The following is a 25,555-nucleotide window of genomic DNA, read 5'->3' as shown; positions in this document are numbered from 1 at the left end:
ATTTGTCGTTTTATTACATTATGACATTATTCTTACGAGGAATTGAGAAATAGCACTGAAAATTCCTGACAAACTATTTAAGAACGATGAAAATGAAAAACATAAAAGCAAAGTAAGTGAATAATCCTTTGACTCATCTGGAGACGCCAGTGTACCCACATTGATGGCCTTTGTTCCATTATTCATACAAAAATTGCACAAGTTCTGTCCACGGTTTCGTGAAAAGGAATGCGGCGGTTTATAACTGTGTGGTGTAAATTCCATGTTTGTATGTAACACATGACAAAATATTACTTTAATTTGCTTTTCACTATTGGTTTCATAGTTTTTATTTGGCATTGGTCAGATCCGTTCCTAAAAAGACACCACTCCTCTCATTATACAGTTATATACTATTTACTCCAAGGAATAAAATCATCTAGCAGAACGGTAGTTATTGCCATTAATGTTTCGCACATGTATGTGCTGTATGAATCACAATTTAAACAAACCTTATATATCGATCTCATTCGTCCCTGGCTGCGTGGAGAGGCAAAGCTGACTTTGGAAGCGCCAGCTGGGACGGGTAAAAAGAGTCTAGGTCCAAGCCGAAGGCGTATTTGCAACAATTTTTCTTACATTTTATTTTGTATTTTATTTTATGTTCTGGTATAAATAGTGTTGTGAAACTAATCATTATTGAACATAATAAAAAGAAATAAAAACAAAATAATTTACACCTAACAATAGTGCTTGCATAATCTTAGTTAATACATCGCCTGTTTGAGATCTGACTGAGCTGTGAAAGTAATATACTATTTAAAAACAAAACAAATATTTTTTTCGAATCAAATTGAACATGACTTAAGATTTTTAAAAATAAATGTAAACAGCTGAAATCAATTTCATGCAAAAAGTGTACTTTGAAGGCCTATACAATCATGTGTAATATAGTATTGTTTGTTTTTCATTCTTGGCGGTTTATTCATATCTTTGTAAGATAACAAGGAAATGAGAATATAAAACAATTAAATGATTAACGCCTCCACTATCTATCAACTTAGTGCTATCTGATTATGTTTTTGATATCCAAGATTGAAGTCGTTTGTCTAAAATAATAATAGTGAAAATTGATGGATTGATATAGAAAATAATAGATTAAGAAAATGAATTCTAAATTAGTGAATAAATCAAACTTCTGCTTACTACAACTTCCCTGTCAAGACAGAATGGCACTTAATAGTCGGTATTTGTGGTTATAAATGACTGAATTGATGTCAAAACGAATTTAATTGCTATTAAAACGACAAAAATTTTCTCATTTTGACAAGAGCTCTCCATTTTCAATAGGAAATTCATTCTGTGCTATCTCTTCAAATTTGAGATGTTTTTCTGACTTGAAGGGTTGATTGACTATAATCTCCAAACTGTTAGCTAGGAAAAACGTTTCTTTAATAAACATTTTCGAAGATGAAGAGTTGGTTTTTAAGGTTAATCACATCTATTTTCTTCTGAGAATGTACATTCCATTGGTATGGAAGAGGATTTGAAATTAATATTAAGAGAAGTGGTATAAAAGTAAGAGTGAAAAGAATCAAGCATCAGAGGAGAGAGAACGAGGGAGAATTGATTTATTGTTTTCTTCTGCATCCATAACATTCGTATAATATATTTTTCATAACATAATAAACATAATATGTTAGCATTTTTGGCATGAATTATAAATAAAGAGTACTAAAAAGATAATTCCAGACAAAAATGATTAACTGTATTATGCAGAAGGATTGTCATCATAAGCAGATTGCTTGAAAAAATGACAATCCCAAACTTATACTAATTGAATTAATTAATACAATGGCATGGGGTTATAAAATATGACACATTTTCAACAAATTTATACATTTAATTTTGACTAGATAATCGATAGAACTGACGCATATGTTCCAAATATTTTGGAGAGTTTGGGGAGAGGGGGGGGGGGGATTGAGAGTAAGAAAGAGAGAGAGAGAAGGGAGAGGGATGGGTAAGAGGACATCCCATAAGAAACACACATTTTTTCTGTGTGAAATATTATATGTTATCCGCAAGGGAACAATGAATATATCCTCATCTAAATGTCATCGTTTCGATTGAGGCAATAGTTACAAGAGAAGCACCTATAAAAGAAATATGGATTTTATGTTGGATTTCAATTGTAAAAGGACTATCGCAAAGTGAGCTCAAGGGGATAGATAACGTGGGTTGAATATTGAAAGAGAGTAGTCCCAAGGCGACATCCCCGATATGTATACATTTCATGTTCTTCATGTTAGTGGTTGTTATCGTCTGAATTTTGTAATTGCTGAAGCCGTTCCACATGATACCAAATACAGAGGGTCTTGGCGATGGAGAAGCGAAGTATTCCGGGATGTAAGGAGGCTCTTCTTATCATCTGCGATATGTGTGGATGTGTGTGCGGATGAATGTGTATTTGTTAAATGATGTGATGGTGGGCGTTTGTTTGTGTGTGAGAATTTAAAGTTGTGGGAATGTGAAGAGGTGTGCATGTGTGTGTGCGTGAGGGAGTATTCGGGCTTGTTGTGGTGCAGGGATTTAATACATAGATTTGCCGAGTGCGTCGTGTGGTGTGTGTGTGTGGGTGGGAGTAAAATTGTTAATGCGTTTGTATGTACTTGGTGTTAGGTGGATGGTGTGTATGCAGGTGGGGAGCGGGTGTGAGTGTTAGTTGTAATGTGCGTGTGTGTGTAATAGGTGAGTGGGGGCCGCTGCGTATGTGAGGTGTGTGTTTGTGCGTTTGAGAGTGGTGGTTAATGTGAATGTATGCATGTATACGCTGGCGTGTAAATAATGGGGTAAGGGTGCGCGCGCGTGCGCGTGTGTGAGTGGATGTAAGTTTATGAAAGAGATTGGGAAAGAAGGAAGAGCGGGTATCATATATATATATATATGGTTCAGAAAATGCCGTAGTAGAAATAAAATCGTTGATTTTAAAAGGAGCATAGCTCTCAGGAATGAAAGGTAAAGTCACACTCTTCGTCAGTGCCCATTATGTGACAAAAAAAAGAGAATTCAAAATCCGTTTATGAAACAGTCGTGAAAAATATGTATTAAAACAAAAGCAGAATAGAAGTTGAATACAAAGTTTAGTCTCACAAATTAAAACTTCACATCACCTTCGTTCAAGTTTCATCCCGTGTGTTTTTTTATTTTTTTTTCAAGTTCATAAATCATTTTAATCAATATATAATCAGGTCATCATATTTACATAATCGTTTACACAAACATTGCACGTGTTGTTTTACACCTAGCTTAAGGCACTGATATATACATTGCACAACCCGGGTGCCACATTGCATTACAAAAAAACAATAACAGTAAACCATTTTGCAGTGAAAACATAAGCTTCTGTACTACATGCTTAATCCAATTTTAACGAATTATTTTCTTAAAAACAAGGTATTCTCTTGTGTGCCACATTAACACCTCCTCGTCCTTGGATGAAAATTTACTTTCCTAAATGCTGAATCACGATTTTAGCGCAATTAATGTAAAGTTGCTGAGGGCAAAATTAATTTATTGGTGAAATTTCATTGCCGATTGGCGTCGCTTATAACACTGTTTGGCAATAAATGCAATTTTAATAGAAATTTATTCGATTTGAAGTGATAATTGTTGAATGCCTAATAAATCATAGTTATGGTATAATCATCATTAGTTGCAATTTAACGCCCACATACTAATTCACTTATATATAAAGGGATAGAGATCTAGAGACAGTTCTACGGTGAGAGTGGAATCCTAAATCACACGATCACGCACAAATAAAAATTTTACTGGTCTTATCTGTAGTGAATCAATATATTTTCAGCTTATTGGTACACTCTAAAAAATGAAGTGCTAATTTAGCTCTTAAAGAGCGTGTATAGTGACTGCACTTCGGAGTGCTGATTTGTCTAGTTCAAAAAGAGCGTGTATAGTGACTGCACTTCGGAGTGCTGATTTGTCTAGTTCAAATTTGAACTAGACAAATCAGCACTCCGATTTGAACTAGACAAATCAGCACTCCGAAGTGCAGTCACTATACACGCTCTTTAGGAGCTAAATTAGCACTTCATTTTTTAGAGTGTATTACAAACCCAACGGTTAAATTTAAGACAGTAATACATTTTATTTGAAAAGATCATTAATTGAAGACATTTTCTTGCTCCCTATTTTAAAGTTGAAATTTGCACCTTTTTGTCAAATATGATGTAATCGCTCTTAGTCTAGCAACGAAATGCCGATTCTGCCTGCCAGCTCAGCAAGTTGTTTGAACATAGCTTAATGATAGACACTATTTCGTTTTATACAACACATAGATATATCCTTTACAGCTGATTGGATGAATACGCGTCACACGACATTCAGAGAAATCAGCTATAGCATGCAAAAACAAAAAAAAACATGATACCCGTGCAATAGTCAACTATTGCACGGTCCAGTAAGAGAGCCAGCCGTGCAATAGTCGACTATTACACGCTAAAGCGAGTGCAATAGCTCCAAACTCAATAAATGCGCGAACAATGGCTTGCGCCTCCCCAATAATTGCATGAGCGTAACCGCATCTCTGCATTACATACACCACGCGCAGATTTTTTAAAAAATATCAAGCAAAATAAAAGGTTAAAGATAGCTTCGAGTAGACCGGACTCCTAGCCCTGTACGTTCCTTCACAGGCCTAATACTTTCGATCTATTTTGGGTTATTTGGTCAAGACTATATCTTCAAGTCGTGTGCTGTATAAAAAAATATTCAATGTTTTGTCATTCGTGCAACCATCCTAATATTACAGTCTGTGCAAGTTGAAACAGTCTATTTAACTCTGATTCGCGTCGTTGAATAGCTGACTTGAACTTGCACGCTCATGTAATATTCGGAATGATCGCACTCATTAACATTGAATATTTGTATAATGTATAACCAAAGGATTTATACTTACTTTGTTGGTTGCTAACTATGTTCCCTTTATAAAAAGTGTCATTTTAAACAGATATAGCGCTAGAAATCTATACTTTAGATGTTTTTTATCATTAAGTAACACCATTTACCAAAGAAGGTGTATGTCTTGTTCGTAGATTTGGGTAACATTTAACACATTAAGCGAGCCTAAGGGTGCGTAAGAGCATTATGTAATCTACTTATAATGTTCACCTTCAAAATTCAGATAGATTTTAGCAAAGACATTAATGGCGTATAGCATGTATAGTGAGCGCGTGTAAACAAGATCAACCACCCCCCCCAAAAAAAAGCTACCATTACAACAATCAAGGCACGTGTAAACTTGAGCTTAATGCAGAGGAGAATGCTTGAAATAAATTATTAATGACAAATGAGCTTCAACAGGGAGTTGTTTTATAGTACATGTGCACCAACAAGAACAAGAGTATCTACAGTTTCTACCATTGAAAGAATTATCAATATTGTGTCCGACCACAAAGTTGCTAAAAATTGTTGTTCGTGTTAACTGATAATTTGGTAAAAATGACCAATGAAATTAGTTACACTTATTAGTCGGCCGACATTCATCAATACATCGGCGAATATTCAGAACTTTTTTTTATATCAAAGCACAAGGTCTGTCTAATCTCGGTTTAATTAGGGTAGCCAAATTTGTCTCAAACAGCAAAGGTTCGACTTCGCACATTATCTTTGCCACTGACAAAACCTAATATATCTAAAATTGGGTAATGATGACTTTCCATAATTTCAGGTAAGGAGAATGGAATATTTCTTTGGCATTAAAGCAGGTGATAATAACACAGTGAACATAAAACCGTGAGATACATAGACCTACACTGTGAGCAAAATGTTTAGCTATGTCGAATGTCCATGCCATACTAATTCTTTGGTTCGCGTCAATTTGACTTTAATATTCATATTTTGTAGTAGGCTCGCTTTTCTTATTTCAGTTTTGAAACTTTATTGGAAAAGTGAGATTACCTATAATGTTTATATATCTTTACTGATAATATTGTCATATCAGCAACACCGACCCTATGATGTGCCATGTGAAAATACCGTTTAACTGTCTGAATGAGTCACAACTCACAATGGGTCATATGCATACAAGTAGCAATTGCTTTTGCTGGGCTTTTGCTGGTTGGTTCAAACAGTTGCTTACTGACTGCTATCATTTCCTTGATGATTAAGCTTTTGTTCAAAAGGCGTAAGCATAAAGCGAACATTTTGCTTGCGTGTTTATACACTTGCTTGATGTTTTTCAAGCTCCGTCAGAGCAGTTTGACCGTTTGCTTGATCAGGGCTTTCGCGTTTTTTTTAAAACCATGTTTATGCATCTAAGAGAGAATCCAAGGTGTACCGTAGCATTAATGTACAGGGTTTTTTTCATAATATGAGCAAACACAATATACAAATTCATCAAAAAGAAACAAGTCAGTTTGACAACGCGTCTAGGGAAAAGATGTTATCAGAAAGAAGCGGGTTTTTTGCACTGCCACACCTTTGCGTTCGAATCCTGCCTTTTCTGTGAGTCCTGTTTGCTAGCGTGACGTTGCTATTGCGTGTGCTTGAAGCAATTGCTACCTTTTATGCATCTGACCCATTGTCTCGTCCGTCTAGGCACATTGTATGCATGGTTCAAGTTTTCACGATTGCGTTCAGACGGATTCTTTACATCAGAAAAGTTATCAGAAGTCCGCTTTACAAATTTAACATTAATGACATGAACAAAATCAAACGTGTTTAGAAGATATACAGCTATTAGATTTGATGTTGATACGATTTTTCCTTGATTCAACATACAAATCTGCAATGGAATAAGCATCGCGAGCAATGGTTCTTATAAGTTCATTATCCATTACAAAAGCATCGGTACGAACTAAATCGAAAGATATGGGACTTTGGCATATAAAGAGTTCCAGTAAGGCATAGACTGACGTTAGTCGCATCAGACCTTGTTATTATGAGACTGTTCATATGCATCATTACTGCTTCCATTTGCATTTAAACTGTAACTTCGACTTTGCATGGTCGTTCTTGATGAGACCGGTATCTTCCTAGCACAACAGTGGCACGCCAATATGACACCCCGCCGTAACTCTCCGTAATGAAAAGCATAGATGATGGGATTTAAACACATATTGCACAACACAAAAATAACAGTTGTGTAATAGTATACGCTTGTAAAGTCAACGGGGACCCCGAGGTTGAAAACTAGGTAGAGGACTTCATTAGGCCCCCAGCAGATCAGGTAAGCTAAAGATACGATGACCATGGTTTTAAGGACACTCCGCGAGGCCATGATGGCGAACCGGCGCCGAGGTTGCGAAGGGAGTTTTACACTGGATGACTTTCGCACATCACTTCCATCTTTATTCTCTCTCCTTGATGCGGTAACATTGGAAGATGACACCCCCATTCGTAAGCTTGGCATGTCTGCCCGGAGACGAACCACGATGCGAATGTAAACATACACCATGATGGTCAAAGGCACCAAGTAGTGATCAATAAAGACGATGCAACCAAATGCCTTCTGCAAGCCTTCCGGTTCATCTGGCCACGTGGCCTGGCAACCACGGGTGTCTATGGTATTATTGTTTTCATCAAGAGAGAGGCCACCGGTAATCTGATGGACCATCATCCACGGTATCTCATGCAGAAGACCGATTATCCAAGGCAACAAGCATAGTAACCTCGCACGTTTTATGGTGAACCGATTCCTGTATTTGAGAGGATGGATCACAGCAAAGTATCGTTCAACAGTCAGACACACCAGATTGACCGTAGACGCCACTGAGATGGACCACAGTGGATATTCAGAGTACCAGAACTTGCATACGAACATCGCGAATTGCGGCTGGACGGGCAACTTTGGTTTCGGTGTTACGTAAAGAAAGAAGAAGAAGATGCTACTTGTGAAGTCAATGACGGATTGGTTGGTTATGAGGACGTTGGTAAAGGACCGTAGAGACGGAACACGGAAAAGGACGAAGATGACAAGACCATTCCCGATGACTCCTAGAAGGGCGATGAAGATGTACATTGTCAGGAGTGCGGGATGGGTGCCATCGTAGCCTCCTGTCTCAGCGTCATCACTGATCATGGGTGTGGTGGTGGTGATGTTTACAGACATGGTTTGCCTTAGTCTGATCTGATTGTTTCATGAGAATAGAAGTCGTCCCAATATCGGTGGGTAAAAGATCTGTGAATCAAAATAGAAAGAAGCAAATACATTAAATGGCATTTGTGAAGAAGCAACTATCCATGAATATAAAATCATACTGCATCATGTTCCCTCTTCAAGTACCGTCTTGCCTTATACCAATTTACTACAACATACTATGTGTGCCACGAAATCACAACTTTAAGGTGCGGAGAAGAAGTGAAGAGCTTTAGATTGGCCCGTGAATTCAAGGTGAATATTATGGAATTAAAATTTTCACTGGTTACTTAAACATAATTCATGCTAGCCATGATTATATTGCTCATTGCAGCAATATTGAACAAGCAGCATAATAAATGAATTATCCTATAGTATATTTTCAATAGTATTTATTGGTTCAAACGAAACTTTGTTTCTCGACATTTTGAACGTCAGCTCTTTTTTTGATATACGGAACAATGTGTGAAGTAGAGAGAGTCTGATGATAACATCATATAAAAAGTCAATATAATAAAATGAAAATGGAAAAATCTCCGCGAATATTTATGGATTAAGCCTGAAAATGTACCTCATAACAAAACAGGTAACTGAATGATCCTTTTCGCCGATAATGGACAGGAAAGAATTTAAGTCTGGAATAATCAGGGCATTTTCCTTTTCAAATAACCAAATAGTTTTTACTCGTCGCCATCGCACTTACAAAACTGTTTTATATAGGTGATCATGCACTATATAAATAACGTAGCCGCTGGAAAAAAGGCCTCCTTTTCTTCAAGAATTTGTTTTTATCCTAACAAAATACTCAGTATCTAATATTTATACTAACTAAATACAAAATCATAACAAAATCTTTAAGCCTGCAGTAAAAGCATTTACCTTCTCTCATTTGAATATTTCAGTATTTCACAACAGTGTAATGGAATAATGGAATACCTCTTGGAATTCCAAACCTGCATGTATTTGTACTCTTGTAAATTAGATTATTCCAAAGCGCACCCTCGCTTGGGAAAAGCGCAAGCAAAGCTCTTACGATGCACACCAAATATTTTAATCAAATATTATGATATTTGATATTCGCATGGGCCATTTCTGAAAATCTTTATACAGTTCAGTTCAACTTTAAAAAAATACATACAATCTATCCTCCCATCTCTCCATGACCCCTGTGCATATTGATTCGATTAATGTTATTCGACACATTGTTATGCATACTCACAGTGTGTAAGTTTTCGTGTGTACCCACTGCTTTTTATCCATTGTTTCACTTTTAATATCCTTAAGTACGACCCGTTTTATTTTATTTCTGTAGGCAAACATAAGTACTTCTAAGCTCATTTTGAAAACGTGCAAGCAAAAATACATTCAGAAAACGAATTTTCGTGAGCGCGTCCGTAATTTTAAAATCAACGCTGATATAGATTTGAATATAAAATCATAAAAGACTCTAGATAAGAAAAACAATTTTTTTAAGTGTATAGGCATTGCAATGTTGCGAATAAGTAATGAACTACTGCGTGTTATCTACTTTACAATTGTTTTGTGAAATATATTTAAGCAACAGATATGCATCTGGCAAAGGTCATATAGAATTTTCAAACGCAATGAAAAAAGAGAGACCCAATTTAAATAGCAGCTTTAATATGAAGTAATGCTTACAATGAAAAATATAAATGGGAAAGATTTTTAGTTTGATTTTTAAATGTAAAGAATTTAAAAGGAAAATATATATACACCATAAACGATATATTTATTTTTGTTTGAGTTCTTTTCATTACCGTCATACCACGCCCACTTCATTCTTAGGTGAAGTCGAATAAAATCTTCACCATCAACGAGTTGACGCTTCTTCGAAAAAGTTTCAAAAACTTCAAAATACTTGATCGTGTTTGTGAGCCGTGGGTTCTCAAACTTTTATCATATCAAGGCAATACATGATTAAAACGAAGAAATAAGGGAAAGGTATTTTACGTATTCATTTTTAGGGATCCACAAAATGATTAAAGTCCAAATGTCTGTTTAAAAGACACATGCAATATGTTACAGTCCCACCAATGAAATGAATAAACCGATGGCATATCATTGGAAATATCGTAAATATGGCTGGTATGCATTCTGTTTCGCCGACGTGAATGTTGCCTTTAGGATTGTAGCTTATAACGAAACTTGCCTTTAGGATTGTAGCTTATAACGAAACTCGGCATCAGTTGGTCGTTATTTTTCATATATTACACTTATAAGTACTATCAAATACTTAGGTGGATGTTTATACCATGTAGAAATATCCCTACATCAGCGAAGGACAAGGAGGGGTGGATGTGGTCCGGGGCTTCGTCCCTTGATGATCCATTATTGTACAAGAGGATGCTCTAGACCTATCCTGGACCAATGATGATCTTCTTCATTTTTTGTTTGCTTGTCAATCATGTTCGGCAATGACGTCGTTTCTTGTGAACGACAACTCTTTTAAAAAAATAAAACATTTATTTGTAGCTCCTTATGCCACCTGCCTTTTTTGTATATAAATTGCTGAGTCTGTCGTTTAAGAGTCATTTAAATATATATATCACCATGGCTTTTAAGCATGTTTTCCATGTTCTATAGGTGTGAGGAGCTCGAAAAGGAAAACACTTGACATCTAATCTCCATCATGAATGGGGTGTATAAGGAGGCATGGGGTGCAATGTTCGGATAAAGTTTATGTTCATGAGGTTTTAGAGAGGAAAACAAATCGATTTATACTCCTCACGAGAGGACTACGTTGTGATTCCCCAAGCTTTTGTAAAAGGCATTATGCTTCTCGATCCTACAATCGCAACCAGGTGATGTATTAAACGGCTATTCCCATTTTACTGAGAGCTGTAAAAAAAGAAAATCTTCATGAAATTGACGTAAAGGAGAGGATGGATAGCCAAGGTATATTGTACTTTTAATACCTGGCCAACTGGTCAAAGAGATATAGAAGAGCGTCTCCGATTCAGGTGTAAAGCTATGAGATCGCACGTCGGGGAGCCAGAGGTAAACCAGTGTTTGTACTAATGCCGCATGAGTTTAATGAAATATGAAAATTAGAACATTTTGGAATTTTGCAGGAATGGAATGAAATTTATACGTATTTACACTCTGAAATCTTGGTTAAATCCTAATTAAGAATACGAGAAACCCTGCAGCCATTGCAATCTCTATCCATTTTATTCGGAAAATAGAATAAGAAATATAAACCCATCAGTGGAAAGATATTACATACTAATCTCTATCTCTAGCAAGGTAATGTCTGGAGCACGTGTCAGACGAAAAGCTTTTGAATAATTTATACACGGAATAGACAGGCGGACTTCCTTGGTAATTCAATCGGACGATGATTTGGAATATCTTTATTGAAAAAAAGGATAAAACAGGGAGTGCTAGAAGATTGTTTACGTAAGTTGCTTTTGGAAGGTTGCTGGTGAAGTGAAAGTTACCGGGGAGTCGATTTTATGTCAAGTCTGCATTCTGAAATGTTAATCAAGATTAACAATGCTACAGATCCGCTGAAAAAAACCGACACCCGATCAATAAAAGCTATTATGAATGACGTGCTACCGGTCAGTTTGGTTGGACTGTCGCATTTTTTTACTATGAAAATAATAATAAAAAATGAAAGTCAAAAGACAAGAAATAAGACAGAAAAACAGGATGTTTGGAAGTCATTATAGACAGGATGTATGGATCTTGGAATGAGGCCTATGATGCCCCCTCCATTCGGCCTTGTGGCGTGCGTTTTGGCGCGCGCCTGTTTTGGCGCGCGCCTGTAATTCCAGCAACATGGGCAATTTACAATTTGATGCATGAGGTTCAAGGTCCGAGTCGCTGTCACGACATTCTGATGATATTGTTAAAGTTCGGTCCAGGACGTAAATAATCATATCTTGTTGATAAACATCTATGTCCAATTTACCAACACACACACATTTTGTTTCAAACCAAAACAAAATGTCGCCACTTTTAGGTGATCTCGCCGCCTGCCAAAATACATTATGGCGCCTCTATTTAACGGTATATCACTTGATTTTATTTATTTCCACATTCCATTAACATAAGTATATTCAAGAGTTGTAATTTTTTTTCTTACCATAACATTCCAATAAGCAAATGGCATAATGAATAACATATGCATATATACAGTATAATAATTTAATTGAAATATATTCATACCTGATGAATTTCTTCTTTTTTTAATCATTAAAACAAATAACAGAACATAATATATGTTTGTGTGTCTATATATATAAAATATATATATAGAGAGAGAGCTTGAAATTGATAAAGGCCTCAAGAGGAGCGGGCAAGGAAAACCAGACAAATGTAGGGCAAACTTTTGGAGATTTTACCATAATAAAAGGGAAATTATTAAAGTTGGGCTCCAGAATAAACTTGGAGATTGTTGAAGATCTCTAGAAATAGATAAATTGGCTAATGGATGTGGAGAGAGAGAAAGATATGTGGTTACTTACTCGAAACTTATTCCAAGTGCCATTGTATCCAAATTCACAATACATCCTTCTATTGTCATAAACATTATCTTACTAGCTGTTCCTGATGCATTCATTTTCGTAATCACGAAATACTTTTTGGAAATTTTAGAAGCCGTGGGAAGATTAGTGGTATATGTGAATGAATAAATGGAAATTGAATGTATAAAGAACCAAATGAATGAAAACCGAAATTGTTTTGATGATGATTTACTCTCAGTTTGCAAAAAAAGGAACTAAGTATGGAATGCAGACGTACTTGAGATTCGATGTCTCCTATACTGATCATAGAAGGACGAACAAAATAAGTGTAAGGGAGATATTACATTATGCCCTGGTATTAGGTAACCAATTTTACAGGTGCTTAACATTCGAACGAAAGCTTGGACTCTGAAATCAAGCTGTATTTGATAAACCAGAACTTCTTGAAGGTTCCTTTTCAATTATGAAGAAGAGATTTGTTGTGAATCTCCAATAGACTCCAGTTATATTGGAAAGTGTATTTTCTTCCCATGTACCCAATTTGAACGAATTAGTGAAGGCATGCTCATATGACGAAACAGGTTCCCTTTTGCTTATAATCAACGTTCAATATGTAGATCAAAGACGACTCGATCACTCGATACTCAGCGGGTGATCTGCAGTGTCTTCTCTTTGATGATCTTGTATTCTTTAAAAATAAACACCCCAAAGACTGTTCATTAAATTCTCTCGACGATTAACTCTAGCTGCCAGCGCTGCTTGCTTGCTTTCTTCCGATCAATACACGCAAACATGCCCTTTAAATCAAGGAATCTTTGTGCCGATGTTGTGAATCGAGAGCGTCCCAAGTGTGTCAGATTGCTGGAGGACCCATCATATGGTGTCCATAACTCGGCAAAGTTAATGGAAACTTTGAAAAAGTTTGACTGAAAGATTGATTAAAGAAATTGGACGACTTCGATTTCGAAATGAGCTTACAGTAGAAATAACTGCCTGCTGATCCTCTTCTAAAGAAGAAAATCTTCAAGAGCCGTTCCACAAAGATGATCCTGATGGTAAGGGATGCATGACTTTATAAACGTCCTGCATGTTCTTGTGATGAATGACGGAATGTGTATTTCGTTTCAATTCCCATATTAAACAACATCAAAAGTAAATCATTGCAATACAAGTAAATAGCAAAGAACAGAAATAATTACAGAATAATATACATAATACATGCACTAATTTTTGATAGATGAGATCCCCTCGAATTCTGGTGATTTAAATAAAGTGGGACAGTTTGTCAAGAGGAGCGGTTTTAATTTAAACAGATACCAAATTTCAATTAAAGCTGATGATATTTCAAATTATTGAGACACCAGTTTAGTATCCAAACACGTTCCTGTCGTTTGTAGAGTCGTGCATTATTTACCCGTAAACTGATTAATCGAAAACAAAGAAAGAATTCAGAACTGCTCATTTTGTCTACTCTTAACGCAATGGGCAGTTATCCTAAGTAATCACTGGTATGACATCGAAAGTTGGGCCGTATTCTCTTTCTTTAATCAAATAGTAATTAACAGAAAGGGGATATTTTTGAAGTTCCATTGGAATTTCAAGTCATGGCTCTTTGCATATTCGGTCTGTATTAATAATTTCATTTGGCTATATAGAAACCCACTAGACATGACAGATGCTCGATTGTACCGGTGTTTTGGCTCAGTTGGTAGAGCGTCCGTCTCAAAACCGGAAGGTCGGGGGTTCAAAACCCGGGCGCGTCAAACCAAAAGACGTTGAAAAATGGGGGTTGCTGCTACCCTGTTTAGCGTTCAACGATTAAAGGGATAGAGCCTCGTTGATCTGGCGCTGCACAGTGGCTGCCGGGCCCACGATCAATAATTGGGCAAAGCAGATTTTCGGAGTATTTCATTTCATGTCTATTTCGAACAATGAAATATGGATTTATCATTTAATTTATCATTTTATTTTTTATTTCCATATCCATGACTTTATGAGATGGGATGACAATATGTGAATAGAAACGTTCTAGGAAAGCAGATAGTGATGAATTCTTTCTGAGCACAGTCTTTCATTATGGAATCGATCAATCTAGTAAAATGAGTTGGTTTGAATACTGAAGTGAATATTTCAAGAAACAACTTTGTGAGCTTTTAAAGTGTTTTGAAGATATTTAAGAAGGAAGTCGTAAAAGAAAACTCCAAAGAATAAAATATGTAATGATTAAAGAGCGCAACTGAAACGGTAGGAGCCACTCACGAATTATTATTTATTACGATTTTGAGGGTTGGAATCACATACATCATAATGCATCGCAAACTATCATCTCCCATCACTTTGAGACATTGTTCTATCAGAACTAAGGGTCATGACCAAAATGCAAACCTAATCATCAAACTGCCGATGGTATACGTGTGCTTCCCTGAGCATCAAGATGCACTCTTCCACGATCGAACAACAAACAAGACGCATCAAACAAGACGCATCATCCATACGGTCTCAGATCTCGTCATAAGTTTACCAACCGGCTTGCACTAACGGATCTATTACAGTGTCGGGTACCCGGATGTATTTCCACACGTCAACATCCCAACGGGGTTGTCTAAATGAATCGTCTCCCTGTCAAAGTAGTGCTCAGTCACACTAACGAACCCGACTTCAAACCGACCAATGGGCTGTCAGTGGTAGTGACGTCATGATTTTTATCAGTCTGGAGACCGATTTCGCTAGTGTCACTGCAGCATCATCATGATGCGATATCGAAACTCGACATCAATCGGTCGATATTTTTTATATGCCACGCTTTTCAGGCCCGCCCAAACAATCAGTCCTATTTCAATCCATCTCAAATGCATTGTATCAGGTCACAACTTCTGTTCTCTTAAGAACACCATCGATTTTCGTTATGGCAACTAAGTATATAGCACGTTTCTATCTTTATAAGCTATAAGTGACGATTTTATTTCTCTTTCCGGGAAGTGACATGGAAATAGCATACGCAGTCAAGGGAAAGGATTTCAAAAGGTAAACAACAATTAAAAAAAAGAAGAAATTACAGTAGCATCTTTTTAAAATCAATTTTTCGGGGGCAAAAGAAACTAAACGCCGATACCATGGATAAGGTGTCTTTCGGTCATCAGAGGTCGTTACAATTCGATTTCCTCAACTTGTCTCAATTGATATCCATGTCATTATACAGTAGTGACAAGGTAAGGAGAAAGTTAGGAGGATTGGATGTTTGTCCTCGAGATAAAAGTCTCATGTTACTCCGTGCGAGTTATTGCTGTTTGATAATTAATGTTTTTTACTAGCCATCAGCGGATGATTTCCTTAAAAGCCAATGCTGATAAGAGCTCCAATCCCTGAAGTGTACCGCATCCCTTTGGTATTGTGGTTTTTGGAGACAAGCTGACAGAATCTTGCCATGTCTTCAGTGGACGATCCCATTATTGAGAAGACATTTTTGAAGGACAATATCAATTCCATGATCAAAGTCAGGTAGAAATGTTTATTATCTCTACAGCTAAATGCGTTCCATTTCTAACCGTCATGTTGTCCCTGTCTAATGGTGAGTTTCCTCAATTTGTGAAACCAGTCCTGTTATGGTATCATGACACTCCATATAAGTTTTCTTATCAGACAGATATTTCACCGGCATATCTGTGGAGCAAACACGACCCTGTCACAATTTACATGGGATTCACATTTAAAATGCTTTTGAATCGGGGTAATATCTAGTGTGATACTTTCCCGTGTCTCTTGGAGTGATCATTACCAATGCCCCCAAAAGATGCTTTCCTAGGTAACAATATACGTTGTGACCTAGTTAACGTTAGTAGGCAACGACACAACGTCGATAGAAGTGCACGCGCATATTAGAACACAATGAAGAAAAAGAAAATTAGAAGTGGATTGCTATTTTAGACCCGGATTTTAGATAAGAAAGAGACAGAGGTCTTTAGCATGTAACGGGTGAAATGATAAAGCAATACCCCTTTATCGAGTGGATCACAGCAGACATGCAGGCCGTACGAACCGCTTGCTTTAATATTTCAACGCAAGAAGATATATCTCGACTCTTTTTATACATAAAGTACTGACCTCAAACATCTGTTAACAATCTTAAAAGAATAAACATTTTGCCCATATAAACAATTCTGATAGTTTCTTTCTCATGGCAAAAGTTACAATCCGAAACCCACTTTTCATCATCAGTGTTAAAGCTGTTGAAAAATCCAACGAATATCTTTCCCTCTCCTTTGCTGAAGAGATAATTTCTTCTTCCTTGTATAAAATGGTGTGGCAATAAATGTGTTTCTTAATTGACACGAAGCCCTCCATTTGCGAAAGTTTAAACTAGACCCATCCCTCTAAAATAGGCAAGTCTAAGACAACTTGAATAGGGGAAGGACTGGTGAAAGTCTACTTTGGCTTAGTGCAAATTGTTTCTGAACTGGTAACTATTTGATCTTTCTTTTCTTCAAAATCCAATTATGGCACAAGGTTCGATTCTCTATTGGACGATATATCATCTTGTTAACGGAGATATATACAGATATGTATATATCTTTCTATGGACGTCCAGCATTTTGCCCCGGGGTAAGTTTATACAATTCGGTTGAACCGGACTTATCGATCATGTTTTAGCGTGCATACTATTAGGCTGATAAACAATATATTCCAATATTTTGAAGTGAAATCCCTTTCCACTAAACTTTGACAAAAGAAACAAGTGCGACGGCCGTGCCAAATAGGTTATCTTACTTTTCATTAACGATATCACTAATACTACATTTTTATAGCCATGGATCTAAGAAATCTTAACAGAATGGCACCCGCAATATGTCATAGATATTATTAGCGCTGGTAGAAAGGGTTAAACAGTACAATATACACGGAGGGTGTGTCAACGTGGGTGATGGAGATGACATATATCAATATCGTTGGCCTTTGACAAAAAGAATTCGTTGGTTCAGAGGTTTATATTAGCAAGATGTATTTATTAAATGCTTTTGTTTACTTATAAGCGCTCTTTCTGAAAGGTTTGTATTCATCCCTTTTTGAACGATTTTAATGTCTTATATAAAGTGATGACTTACTATATAGTCCGACTTCGTAAAACTGATGTACAATAGGGAATGAGCGGCTTCTCCATAAATCATCGTGAAACATGAATTCCATAACTTGCCATTTTAATGGTTCGTGATTAATATTTTTAAAGCGTGCAGAAACTGTACGACTGCACCCAAACACATAACAACATTTTTAATAATCTTGAAACTTTTATTCCCTAACATTTTCTTCGAACACATAGCTAAAGCTTTCTCCGTTGGCTTTCAACTCTACCTTACATGATTTTGTGACCACATTAATAGTTTCTAGAAACGGTTTATCGACTAATCCAATTGATTCCTTACTATACAGAATATTCCCTTTTTGACTAATTCTCTTTGAATAGGATCCTGGACGATAAATCCGTGGATTTTCGATCAAGTTTGTATAATCTTAATTTCTTTCTGTAAATTAATTTTGAAAATAATCATAATAATAACCAATATTTCAAGCATGTTTTAATACACGTTTTGTTCCAAGTCCATCCCTTTAAACTCCTTGCTATCTTTTCATCTTCAAGCTATCCGAAAAAGTAATCATTGTCGCTAGTACACGCAATTTCACACTAAACATGATGATATGTCTTTTGGGCACGTTTCCGGAAAATTTTCTCCTTTTCATTTTCTTTTCGTCTCACTTTACATTTCAAACTTTTCTCCCGAAGCTACCTTTTGTTTCTGGTGATATTTACTTAATCAGTCAGCGTAATAGAACTACGTTTTATTCGGGCTCATATTCGTTGACAAATAATCGAAAATTAAAATGGATAAGTAACGGTTATTTCATCAATTTAAAGAGAAAGCGCAACACCGTGAAGATCCTCAAACCAGTCTTAAAATAAGATGAAAAACCCTGAAGTATAACTTTGATATTTAGTGTATGCATCTGAATGTACTGTAATTTGTGAATCTATAGATTTGAAATTCAAGTGTGTTATAACAATGAAACGAAATATGAATTGATTATGAAAAATTTGAATACCACAACTATGTCATTCTTTAAGAAATGTACTCCATATCAAGATTACTGCGATAAAAATATTCGGTTTAGAGATGTATTTCTTTTAGAACATAAAGATTTATAAAATTCAGTCTTTTATGTATTAAAAGTGAAATAGAAAGCGAATGTCGCTATCTAACATCTATTTCCATTTCTCGAAAAGGACAAGACATTGACAGTAAAACCACATTACAATACCATTTAATACTCCTTTGATGGTGGAAGAAAAAACCCTTAAAATTCAATAAAATGATTATTTGAAAATTGCAAAAACAGCGACTGAAGGGCTCTATCGAATCACCTAGAATTGCTATAAGTTTAGCTTTTAATTACTTTCAAGAGTAAATCAACAATAATTATGTAGTTAAAAACCTTTGATGACGAAATCATAAATGAACTTATCTTTTATATGAAACTGTTCACATGATATTTGGATATAATATTATTGCGAAGGACTAGATAAGGGAATAGAGAACTTTACTTAACATAAAACATGCGAATGGAATGGATTCAATTTTTTTTTACTAAAACACAAAATTAAGAACCTGCAAGGGACAGCAACTGAAAAAAATAATAAATTATTTCTTTTTCACAATGTAACTCAGGAAAAACGGATGCAATATTGAGGGCAAAATATATCTAGGCATACTAAAATGGCGCCACGAAAACCCACATTGAAAGTGATATTTCCTTTTTGAAAATTGTGTTCAGTGAAATACAAGTAGAATGACATACTCACATTCAGCGTCCACCCAGCCACTTGATCATAGTCTAAAAATCCCTGGAGCTAAGTTTAACGCCTGTTCCACAGCCGGAGTAATGTGAGCACGAATCCAACGCTGCCTTGAGGAATGACCGACAAAATATCGGCCAAATTACACCTGAGAATAAAAACGATAAAGTAAGAACGAATTATGATTTTTTTTCCACCAACCGGAACGAACGTGCTTCTTCACTGCGTATCGGCACTCGAAGTAGTATTTGCCAAAATGAACCACTAGTTTACATCCTTTCGTTGAAGTTTCTTCGGGCGTGCTCATGAATATTTACGAACTTCGATCGGCCAATCACACATGTCGAACTAGAAAGTGATTATAAGTGTACTTGAGTGTGTGTGTGAGAGAGAGGGTGTGAGGGTGTGTGCGTGTGTCCGGATCATAGCTTCCCTGATGAGAAGATAATTGATACCCCAATATTTGTGATGGTGGTCACATCGTACGTTTTTTTGTTAATTTAGGACAATGTAACAAAGACTGTGCCAATAACTGTTGGCATGGTTGGTATTCTGTTTCTTTAATAAATGCAATTTGTTTTCTTCCAAATGCGCGTGCATGTGGACGGGTGATTGTGTGTCGGGGTTAATCCTTAAATATATCAATTGCATAATTCCATCAACGAAATATACAAACGTATTCCTATTTGCTTCCTGTACTGTATAACTTAGACTACTCACTCACTGTCGAGAGTTATGGCGGCGCCTTTGTCTAAGCTGCAACAGGAAAAGCTCTACGAAATGGTAGAGAGAATTGATATTCGAGCTCTGATCACCTCTTTCGGATGATGGCATTGAAAGTTCGACCCCAGACGTAAATAATCATACATGATTGAATTGATACACGTTTGTTTAAAAACTCAATTCAGGTGTGCCATACTTATCATCAAACTTTGAAATGTGAGAATGTGTTATCTACTTATTATTATTTACTTATAAGCTCAATCCTAAAAGTACAGGTTTCCCGAAAGTGGTAGAATATTGAAAATATTATCTATGATTTAGATTAAAAGGGATCAAATTTTTTTGTAGATTAAAATTTCGAACACATTGATAAACAACTTCAAAATTACCACCAGCGGTAATGTAAACCAGTTTATAATGATGGAAAGTTGTAAATTTTACAAGACTTTGAAACCGATTCGGTGTAATTTTAGCTACCATTCTCTATTATAAAACGGGTTCAAGGATGTAGCCAATGGTGAGTGCGTATTCAAGTCACGTGTTCATGCTTTAATTATGCGCAACCTTCCAGTCGTGCATTTTTCGTGCAGCACTGTGCATTTTTTGTGCAGCACTGTGCAATTTTTGTGCAGCATTAGTTCCAATAGCACGTAAAAACTGATACGCGTTCAGTAAGAGGCTGGCTAGGATTTTGATGCGCTTACTTAGGCGCGCATAGTAGATACGCCTGTGATGTCATAATTGACAGTCTTGTGATCTCTTCGTCTGTGCGATCGTACACAAGTTGGAGGGATTTGAACAAGATTTCCATCAAAAATTCATTTTGCCGACCCGTTTTATAAAACAATTAATGCACATTTTAAGATTCGTGATGTTAGTGACGATGCGAGCAACTCTCGGGCATTCACAATATTATGCAAAAGCACTCGGCGCAAGCGCCTCTTGCTTTCGCATAATTGTAAATACCCTCGAGTGTGCTGCATCGTCATAACACACTCATAAATGTGCATTAATTGTATATCATTAGGCCTACTAAATTTTAATACGCGTTTTCAGTGTGCTGTAAAGGTAATGATGAAAATTAGTGCAACAAGTCGCCAGGATATAAATCACGGTGAATTTCCGACCTGTCACACGACTCTTGGTAACCAAGGCTAAAAATAATTTGGTTTGAACAGATAAAGTAAAATCGAACGAACAACACACTGAAAATTACATCGAAATCGGACAAGGAGTTTGAATAAAATTATGGAATTTAGAGCTTTAGGTTATTTCGGTTTCTGTGTACCATGAATATGAAATGAGCAAGATGATGATGGCAAATCCCTTTTATTCCCATTTATTTAATACATATTTTTTTCTTCAAATTTTGTCCACAAGAATGCAAGAGTTCGGATTAAAAAACTGATCTAATGCATAATATATTCATTGCTGTAATATACTCTGTAACACGGGAGACATCTTCGATACACATATATAAATATATCAAATAATTATGATTTCATGTATTAATATTGAAAAGGGAATGGGGGACAGGACAGCATAATTAGCCCACCTAATGAATGTTCATGGCATCGCATATACAAATTTTCACATAAAAATGCAAAATTTTCCAATTTATTAATTTCTTTTTTCTTCTATCCGAATTCGATAAAATTGTCAGCATCTTGTTTGGGTAATTTTACTCTTTTTTTCATTTAGAAATGCGTATTTTGAGCCAAGACGGTAGTCTTAGCTCAATAATTGTTTCTAAATAAAAAAAGAGTAACGTTTCCATTTAGGGACAGCCATCATTACCCGCTATCATCATCGCTATTTCATACGATTATCATGATCATTTCAACTATCACCATCATCATCATCATCATCATTGCCACCATTATTGCCAATATTTTTACTTGTGGAATTAAACAAACATAAAGGTCGCATCTGCACAATTGTCAACCTGGTTTCCAGGAAATATGAGACTGGGCTCGTAATAATTTCTAGTCTAGTATCTATATACTTACAAGTATGTATTAATTTATAAATTGTCTCTTTTTTGGTATTTCAACAGCACCATCAAGTATTCTGATAGCCAGACATTTCAAACATCGAGGGTTTATTCATGTTAGTAATCGATACATCAGACGCACACCTTTCTAAATATGGATGAATGTTTACCCAGACCCAGACAGTCAACTGGGACTTGCTATTCTATTTGCCCCAAAATGACGATAAATATCAAGCATCGTGTTCAAATCGTCTATCTATTTTTTCCTTCTGTTATAAATCGAATGGCATAAGCGTCATAACCTAGCTATCACCTGTCCATAAAAATGTCCTTCGATACATAAATTCTTAATAATTTTTTTTCCCTCATATAACCTCAAACAAGATATATGTTCTTGATTAAAAAACAAAAACAAATACATATCACAAGTAAAGGGGGGTCACCACAAAGTGTGTTAACATGGTTAATTTTTTAGAAATTAGTTGTGTTGAAATGTAAGTGCTAAAGGTAATCTTGGTGTATTTTCATAAAAGGCCTCATAGGCACACCCTAAAAACATTGAGTAAAATGTTACCCAATATTGGGTAGAAAGGGAACATACATGTTTGCTGGGCATTTTGTTTTTACCCCATATTGGGCTATTTCAACGCAACATTGCGTAAAATTCACAAAATATTGGGTATATTTTTACCCAACACGCATGCTCCCATTTTACCAATATTGGGTAAACCTTTTTTAGAGTGTACCTGTGTGGCGGCATCGATGAAATTGCCTCGCCTTGCGTTTTAATGTGCCAAGAGTATGCGCTGCTTTCAAACAGAATAATGCTCTGCTTTAAAAATTCAAGTTCAAGTTTCTTATGTATACGGAAGAAATCAATGATCACTTAAATAAGATACAATATAAAAAAGAAGTTATTTAGGACACCTATTAAAAAAAAGTGCACACCAAGTTACCAATAATGCCTATAGCATTTCCATTTATTTGATATCAGGATAAAAGAGCATTGCACATTTAATGTCTTGCTCACAGGCATAGGTGCCGCGGCCGGGGATCGAACCCCGGACTTTTTAGGTATAGCCAGGCGCCTTAGACCACTCGGCCACGGCACTTCCATGAAACAAAGATTGTGGGAAACTACCCCCTCTATTGATCAATTTTATTTTCATCTTCTCGAATCATAAGTATCTCTCACTGAAGGATATACATTTGAATGGTGTATAACTTATCGATTCAGTATGTGAAATTCTTTTCACATACTCAGTTCCTAATTACCTTTTTTGTAACAATGTCACATAATCATAGTGGAGAAAGAAAAACAGGTGGAATTCCTCTGGCGGTCTCACCTGCATCACGCGATTCAATAATAGTAGCAGTGCTGACTTTGAAAACTACTATGAAATAATTATTCACAAAAAACACCATAATGATACAATACTACGTTCATTGATATTTGACCTTGGTTATATGACCTAAAACTTGCCAATGATACTTTATTACCCCTATATCCACATTTTATACATGAAATACCTATAAACTTTGAAAGTTATGACAGCAATCTAATAATATCCTATAAAATGGCCAAAGTTCAATGACCTTAAATGACCCTTGACTTTGGCCATGTGACCTATAACTTGCATGAGATGTTTAGTGATATTTGATGACTCTCATGTATAAGTTTTATGTACTAGACTAATATACTTACAGAGTTATGATGGTAATTCAACATACATGTATATCCCCCACATGGACAAAGTTCATTGACCTTTGACGTTAGTCATGTGACCTGAAAGTCGCACAGGATGTCCAATGATACTTGATTAATTTTGTGGCCAAGTTTCATGAACTAGGTCCATATACTTTCTAAGTTATGGTGTAATTTCAAAAACTTAACCTTCGGATAAGATTTGGTGTTTACACCGCCCCCGCCGTCGGAAAAGCGGCCCCTATAGGCTCAATCTGCTATGCAGGGGAGACAAAAATTATTCGAACTATTGACCGATATATTTAATGATAGAGAGAGTCTGAAAGAGAGGGAGGAAGAGGGGATATAAATCTTACATAATGACGTTTCCCCGAATTCAAGTTTCATGACTTTTTATTTAACTAGTTTTAGCAATATTTCTTTATTCTAGCCTTCCTGCACTTATTGGCAAACTACTGTGTAAAATGTAAGCAAAAACACTCCTATAAACAGAGGGTAAAAATATACCCACTATTTAGTAGAAAGGGTATATGCATGTTTCCTTGGTATTTTGGTTTCTCAGTATTGGGCAAAATGCATGTTTGAAGGGTAAATTTCAACGAAACATTGCGTAAAATTTACAAAATACAAAAATATATCTTTTTACCCAACAAACATGCACGCTCCCATTTTACCCAATATTGGGTAACCTTTGTTTAGAGTGAATGCAGTCCTTATATCATGCATGAGGGGGCCAACATTTAAATTTCAGAAATTCGAAAAGTAACAAGAGTAATTTTCAAAATATATATAGCGAAATAATTATCTTTCCCATGTTTAATCGCATTTTTTTTTATTTCGTAAGAACAAAGATAAACTAGCCTGAGTATTGTAAATATCGAAACTTATTATGTAGATTAATTTATTTCTCCAGCATTGCACACACTGACCTTCTGCATGTGTCATATCTATGTCATATTTGCGTATTTTCAACGTGTTTTTTCCACTTTATATGTACTTAAAATGCACCTTTATGGCCACATGGAAGATTATTTTGTAGAAAGGTGTACCCTGATGAATAAAAATGAATAAATATATAAGTATGACAATGCTTAATCTTAATGCTATCTGATAAAACAAGATACACCAACTCTCTTGCAGTGCAGCAACAGCATGAAATAAACAAAAAATCACTTTCAAAATTTAAATATAATATCAGGATTATGACAGACGCGGGATCGAAAACCGATTTTATCACGCACAACAGCCGTGCTATGGCAACCGATGTGATAGATTTTAGGATCGAATTCCTCTGGGGCAGTTTATAAATTCTTCTTTACAACATGTGAATCGGTCCCAAATATTCTTAACATTCGCTCGATCTGGCAGCAATCGCTCAGAGAATATCAAAATTAAGATGTTTGATCCGAGCGCCAATTTTGATGTAATACATGCTTTGACCACAATATACACATATAATCCTCCGTTGAAACTATTACTGCATAATATCCCGTTATTTTTAGATTTCAACACCGTTTTTGTTAAAAAATGAATTAATTTCATTTTCGGAAAAAACAGCCTTATTTCATTTTGGGACTAACGAACCTTAATTCGGAATTATGAACCTTCAGAATAACGAACCTTCGGAATAACGAACCTTTGGAATTACGAATATCACCTT

At 35.9% G+C, this 25,555-nt stretch overlaps 1 protein-coding gene across 2 annotated transcripts; it reads right to left on the bottom strand.

Annotated features, from left to right (window-relative positions):
* Positions 1-4,228: 4,228 nt before the first annotated feature.
* Positions 4,229-19,742, bottom strand: LOC121424998 (somatostatin receptor type 2-like). Of its 2 annotated transcripts, none has more exons than XM_041620914.1 (2): positions 19,477-19,742; positions 4,229-8,179 (listed from the first exon to the last, which is right to left on the bottom strand). In XM_041620914.1, the coding sequence occupies exon 2, from the start codon at positions 8,108-8,110 to the stop codon at positions 6,926-6,928; it is 1,185 nt and encodes a 394-aa protein (XP_041476848.1). In that variant the 5' UTR covers positions 8,111-8,179; positions 19,477-19,742; the 3' UTR covers positions 4,229-6,925. The 2 variants fall into 2 exon arrangements, with proteins under 2 accessions (XP_041476848.1, XP_041476847.1); XM_041620913.1 differs by having other exon boundaries at positions 19,481-19,742.
* Between the last annotated feature and the right edge of the window lie 5,813 nt (positions 19,743-25,555).

Source organism: Lytechinus variegatus, chromosome 12 (assembly GCF_018143015.1).
Source record: "Lytechinus variegatus isolate NC3 chromosome 12, Lvar_3.0, whole genome shotgun sequence".
Taxonomy (NCBI): domain Eukaryota; kingdom Metazoa; phylum Echinodermata; class Echinoidea; order Temnopleuroida; family Toxopneustidae; genus Lytechinus; species Lytechinus variegatus.
Note: the sequence above shows the minus strand (reverse complement) of the source record. Positions and strands in the feature narration are given on the sequence as shown.